Source organism: Adiantum capillus-veneris, chromosome 6, assembly GCF_014529385.1.
Source record: "Adiantum capillus-veneris isolate H3 chromosome 6, ASM1452938v2, whole genome shotgun sequence".
Classification (NCBI taxonomy): domain Eukaryota; kingdom Viridiplantae; phylum Streptophyta; class Polypodiopsida; order Polypodiales; family Pteridaceae; genus Adiantum; species Adiantum capillus-veneris.
Window position 1 is genome coordinate 7,351,965 of NC_140936.1, and position 6,578 is coordinate 7,358,542.

A 6,578-nucleotide genomic window follows, 5' to 3' on the forward strand; every position below is an offset into this window, starting at 1 on the left:
ATTGGAAGTTGAGCTTGGCTCTGTACTTCTTTCGCCTCTTCTAGCTTAAGTAAGCATTGCTTGAGTTTCTCATTCTCACCAATGAGTTCTTGGATCTGAGCTTCGAGGGTGGCAGCCCTTGCTTCTTGGCAAGCCACGAGATCCTTTCTTGGTACTGCAACCACTACGAGGAATCTTTTCCGTGAGATTCGAGTGCCAAAGGAAGACACTGAGGCTTCCTTCAATACCTTTCCAAAGCCTAATAAATTTAATATGTTTTTTTTTTGAGAAAGAGAGTAGTTTAAATTAATGAAAAAGAGGAATTACAATTCAGAACCTTTCCAAACTTAATAGGTTTAATATGTTTTCTTTTTTGAGAAAAAGAGTAGTTTAAATTAATGAAAAAGAGGAAGTACAACTGCCCCTAAGGCAAGATAGGGGATATCAGAAAAGGCTAACTAAAACAATAACTCTGAATGAGATACAATCTTGAAGCAGCACAACTCTCCCGTTTAGAAGAGCTCCAGTTTAGAAGAGAAAGATCTACTTTGCCAATGAGCCAATGACTCGCTTTATAGTGAGAAATATCCTAATAAGTCCGGTAGACATGGATGACTACTCCTTAGATAACAGTGAAGAAATATCCAGTTTATAGTGCGGTAGACTCAGGTCTTAGATATCGGTAACGGACACTTAGGTATAGGTAACGGACATTTAGGTCCTCCACAATGTAATAAAGGAGGGGCCAGATGCTAAGCGAGAACCAAAGTAGTGTGAGGCTGCATAGAATTCCGCCCCAGATGACGGAAGGGCGCATGAGCTCCAGGTCGGAGGCAAAAGGGGGCAAGACTGCCAGCTGGGCCGTGCAGAAAGCCACAATGACACACGCCACTGCCAAGCCCAGCAGCGCGCTGGCAACGACGACGGCTCGCCTGGCCTTCTCCACCGATCCGAATAAGTCCATCACATTGGCCACTGGCACTGCCCCCTTGGCGCCTGCGATGAGGGCTCCCACCGCAAAGAAGAATGATGCGTTATTGGCACGCCAGAACCAGCGCATCGCCGCCTTGTGCACATCCGCATACTCCTCTCCTCCATACTCATAGCTCAGCCCCAGCGGCGGCTGCAACCACCCCTGAAACGCTAGCCCTGCGATGAGCGCCGCTCCCACCAGGATTGCATTTGCACAATCCAAATACACTTGCCTATCTTCATATAGTCCCTTCTTCACCTCCCCCCTCTCTAAAATTGCCTCGACCAACTCCTCCTGGTGGATTTTTGACACGGCCAAAATCTTTCTTAGGTCGTTCGCTGCAACTTCCGGTACCTGCCGCACTATCACCTCTGCTGCAACAAATTTTGAGTGAAGTGCAGCATTTACGAAAGCCTCCCTTGCTGCACATGCTCTTAAGTAACTGCCTGGAGGCCAATACATCAGTAGCTCCTTCACTATCGCCCCCCTGTCCTCACGAACAGCTTTGACCAAAGCCTTGCGCACAAGGACACTTACATCACCCTCATTCTCGACGTATACTGGCTCAACATCAAACTCTTTCAGCACGTTTACCAAGCTCTTCACCAACTCTACGTGACCCCGTGCTGCAGCGCACGGTAGCGAATGCGCAGTAACTCTCCCTACACAATCCTCCTCCAACCGTCTCACGATGTTTGCTGTCAGTGCGGGCTGTTCCCCCTTCCACCATGCACGCCATAGATCTTCCAATGCTAGCTTCTCATCATTTATCTCGGAAGTGAACACCTGCACGACCGCCTTTTCACTAGTGACCTTTCCCACATCAGAGATAAGGCCACCTTGCGCCGCCAGCATCTTCTGAGCAATGAACTCACGGCAACTGGCCGAAAACACCTTTTCTGACTCCACGGCCAGCTTCATCCAATCACAAGCTGATAACCCTTGTTCATCTTTAGCTTGCAGATCAATGCCCTCCTCCTTCAAGAGCTGTATCACAACTCTTTCATGGCCATACCTTGCAGCAAAATGCAAGGGTGTGAACCCTCTTGTTTTGAAAAAGAGGGAATCGATCAGCTTAGGAAGTGGGAATCTGTAGACCTCACCATGATATACATTCAAATTATTGAAGCCAGAGTAGGGCATTTGCATGTACACTCTCTCAACCCAGCTCTTGAGCTGGAAAGAATGCTTGGATTGTTGGTTAATGGAGTTGTATAAAGTACCTGCTATGCGAGAGTTGTTGATGAGCTTCTCTACCACTCCTACACACCCGGACCGAGCTGCCATGTGCAAAGCCAGAAGGCCATCATGGTCCGCAATGCTTGCAATATTGATCTCATTTGATATTCTGCAATGATGTAGCAAAATTTGAACGACAGCTTCGTGACCCTCTCGTGCAGCATAGTGGAGCGCTGTGCGACCCATGACATCCCTTGCGAGCACGTCCTCCAGCGATGATCTCTGTAACAAGAGCCGGACCACTTCCAAGTTACCACAGTTGGCAGCAACATGCAAGGGAGTAAACATCTGTAGAAAAGACCTTGTATTCACATTCAGATCAGCATCCATCCCTTTAGTATCCAAAAAGAATCTCATTACATCTAGGGAGCCGGCATCACACTGAGCTGCTGCTACATGAAGAACTGATCTGAGCTTATCCTTCGTGCCTGCTGTGATTTCGAAAACGGTCTGCTGCAAATCATAACTGTTTTCCTGGCCCTGCCTAAGTAGTCGATTCAGAAGCTCCAGATGGCTATGATTATGGACAGCCAGGACGAGAGGAAGATTAAAGGCGGCGCTGCTGGGAAAGTCTTTAGTAAGCAATCTCAAAATGCTTGGGAGGGTACGCATGATGATTCCAAGGACGTCAGCATGTCCCCACCGCATTACCCACTCGATAAGGCTTTGGAACCACTCTTTACTGTCGAATAGAGATGCTCTTTTAATGAAGTCGAGGAACTGTGGGGACAGTGGGGACGCTGAATTAGCAGTATCCTCGGCTGCCCGTTCGCTAGTGAAGCTCCGGAAGAAGCTAACAAATTCCTGGACTACGTCCAAGTGCCCTTCACTCACAGCAAGGTGGAGTGGGGAAGAGTTCATTGTAGGCCCGTAGAAATACCATCGCTGCATGATGGCACGTTCGCATAAATGGAAGCCGTCGTCATGAAAACACCAGAACGCCCGGCAAGGCTCCTCTGTGACGGACATGAGTATCAATTTCACAACTTCTGTATGCCCATTCTGTGCTGCGCACTGCAAGGCCGCATAGTAAGTAGCCCGTTTTGAATCGGGATCATTACTTTGTCGGACCAGGTCAATGAGATTTCTAGCCTTCTCCACATCCCCAGCGCTTGCAGCCTGTACTAACAGCTCATCCAATTCCAATCGGTTGTAAATCAGCTTGCCATGATATCTCCCCAGGATGTTTTTATAGGCCATGTGTAAGAAGCAAATGACCAGGAAGAGTGCGAAATCTGGTTCTTCTGAGACAGAAGAGGATGGGGGCGCTAATTAACAAAGAGCCTGGGTATAGCGTCTAGTTTACTGTAATCATGACTGGTTCGCAGCAACAGCTTGAAGCAACTTGCTTGTAAAAGTTGTAGGCCAGTCGGGCAAACAAGCAACCTGCTTGTGGGCCTGTCATATCACCTGTCACCAGGAGTTTTAGACATGTTCTCATGATGGAAAAAATCTTGACAATATTTATCACATTCAAAAGATCACTTTATAGTTTGCTCAAGTTACAATCTTCTCTTTAAACTTTACAACCAAGAAAGAGTGATTTAGAAGCTTAATTTGAAACGTTAAAATAGTTCCATGATAAGATATTCCACTTTACAATCATAGAAAATATTTTCTAAGCGAAGAATGTGCATTTTAAGAAATGTCATTCTAACATTGTAATGTTAAGTTTATAACATGTAAAATTGGAGTTTCTATGCTTGGAAAGTAAAATTCACAACATTGCAAAACTTTCATAACTTAATCTTTATCAAGAATATGCAAATATGGATATTCTTAGTTTAATTATCTATTCCCAAAATTGAATGTATTTAATATCTTGTTAATTGAGAAAAATATATTAATGCACATGTACATGCACACATGTGTTCTGCAAGAGTACATGCACATGCATATTTTTAATTTACATTCATTTTTATAGAAACTTTCTCACAATACAACAAGGGGTACTATAATATGTGTTCCATGTGCATGATCAAAGATAACAAAACTCATCAAATCATGTTAGTATTATATTCTCAACAATAAACTAAACATATTTATAGCATAATCTATGATTAGAGGGTAGAGGATCCCTATGTTACCCTACGACATCATTCCATAATGGATGACTAGTCCATTTGGCGCTTGAGAGCTTGAGGCTGCCGCAAGCATGTCTGCACATTAGTCCTATCAGTCTTCCATAGTAGAGTGACAAGCTCTACTTGGTGTTTGGGAGACGTCGTCTCCACAAACTTGATCTAAGCATGCATACTACTTCATTTTTGTGCACAAATCAAGAAAAAGAGAGTCTTATAAGACAAAAATTTTTTTGTTCATTTTCAACATTTTGTACATTTGCTTTACTCTTGGGAAGCATTGTAAGCATTGACAAGGTTTAGGTTATCCTTTAATTGTATGCCTTGCATCCATCTAGCATCTTCAAAAGGATAATTCTTAAACATAATAAGATATCGTCGGATAGTCTTACCGCCTCTTAATACCTTGTCTTCATGTCGGAGAATGGACTCGGGCTGCAGCACCTCCTCGTGGTCCTCGATCTCCGGTGGGTCTTCAATAGTTGGTTCTTGAGGTGGCTCTCCTTTGTAAGGCTTTAAGAGGCTCACATGAAAAGCATTGTGTATGAGCCAATGATTGGGCAACTTAAGTTGATAGGCCATCTCATTGATTGGCCTAAGAATCTGGAAGGGACCATAATACCTTTTTGCTAGTTTAGCATAGTACTTTTGGTGGCCCGTAGGATTCTTGCCCGTCGTGTGCCTTAATCGAGCCTTGGGAAACTTTAACAAGACCCAATCGTTTTCTTTAAAGGCTTGGGCTCTTCTGTGCTTGTCAGCAGCAGCCTTTTGCCTTTGCTGTGAGATAGAGATAGCATCCTTAATCTTTTGGAAAGATTCTTGTAGGTCTCGGCTATACTCATCTGCGCGAAGATCTTCCCATGTACCTTAAGTAGCAAGGGACTTTTTGATCTTCCCTCAATTACCTCGAAAGGTGCTTTTCCTGTAGAAGTATGTACAGTGTTATTGTAAGCATACTCTACTAAGGGTAAGTACTTCTCCCATTGGGATCTTTGATCTACTTCCGTTACATAGGCTTTTAGTAGATCGAGAATGGTTAGGTTAGCTATTTCACTTTGGCCATCAGTTTGTGGATGATAGGCCGAAGAGAAGTTTAGCCTTGTTCCTAAATTCTCAAAGAGACCCTTCCAGAAATTACTGGTCATTCTAGGATCTCTATCCGACACTATGGACATTGGCAAGCCATGGTACTTGAAAATTTGTGAAATGAAGAGGGTTGCCATTTGATGGGCTTTGATAGTCTTTTTGACAGGTATAAAATGAGCTTGTTTACTGAACCTGTCTACTATCGTCCATATTCCCGTATTCCCATGGATAGACTTAGGCAATCCAAAGATAAAATCCATGGATATGCTCTCCCAGGTGAATTAGGGATTGGCAAGGGTTGAAGCAATCCAAGTTGCTTCCCTCTATCAAATTTTGTCTTTTGACATACCACACATTTGGAAACATACTCGTGTATGTTCACTTTCATGGTAGGCCAATAGAAATATGTTTCAATTCCCTTTAGGGTAGACTGAATCCCTCTATGCCCCGCATATGGGGGAGCATGAGATTCATACATTACTTTCTCACGTAGTGAGTTAGTAACGCATAGTCTATTGCCATAGAGAAGATAACCATCTTGTAAAGTAAATGGTTCTTCTTTCTTCCCTAATGCAAGGGCTGAAATCACATCTCTAAAATCGGGATCAATAGCATACTCATCTATCATTGAAGATAGATCATTGTGAGTTGCTATGGAAACCGCATTCACTCTCGGCGTCTTGAGAGTGCATCGGCTACTTGATTATGCTTGCCAGCAATGTGAGCAATATGAAAATGAAATTGCGAAAGGAAATTTGCCCACCTCATTTGTTTGTCGGAGAGCTTGGTCTGCGTCATGAAGTACTTAAGACTTTGGTGATCCGTTCGCAGAATGAAAGGAGTCCCCAATAAATAGTGCTTCCATGAGTCTAAGGCATGTAGAACTGCAAGGAGTTCTTTTCGTATATGCCTAGAGCTTGCTCAACAGGGTCGAGCCTTCGACTCTCATAGCCTATGGCGTGCCCTTCTTGGAGCAAAACAGCCCAAGGCAATCACCACAAGCATCACATTGGACCTCAAATGGTTTTGAGAGATCCGGTAGTGTAAGCACAGGTTGAGAGATAAGCTTTTCTTTAAGCTTTTCGAAAGCATTGTTCTCCTTAGCAGACCACGTATACCTAACATTTTTCTTTGTTAGGTCATGTAATGGTCCCGCAATTTGTGAGAACTTTTCTATGAAGCGTCTATAGTATGCACACATACCTATAAAGCTTCTTAGT

The 6,578-nt window shown here is 43.8% G+C and overlaps 1 protein-coding gene across 1 annotated transcript; it reads right to left on the reverse strand.

Moving 5' to 3' along the window:
- Window positions 1–356: 356 nt before the first annotated feature.
- LOC147455102 (uncharacterized) lies at window positions 357–3,497 on the reverse strand. Its single transcript, XM_086513947.1, has one exon. The coding sequence runs from the start codon at window positions 3,389–3,391 to the stop codon at window positions 629–631; it is 2,763 nt and encodes a 920-aa protein (XP_086370073.1). The 5' UTR covers window positions 3,392–3,497; the 3' UTR covers window positions 357–628.
- Between the last annotated feature and the right edge of the window lie 3,081 nt (window positions 3,498–6,578).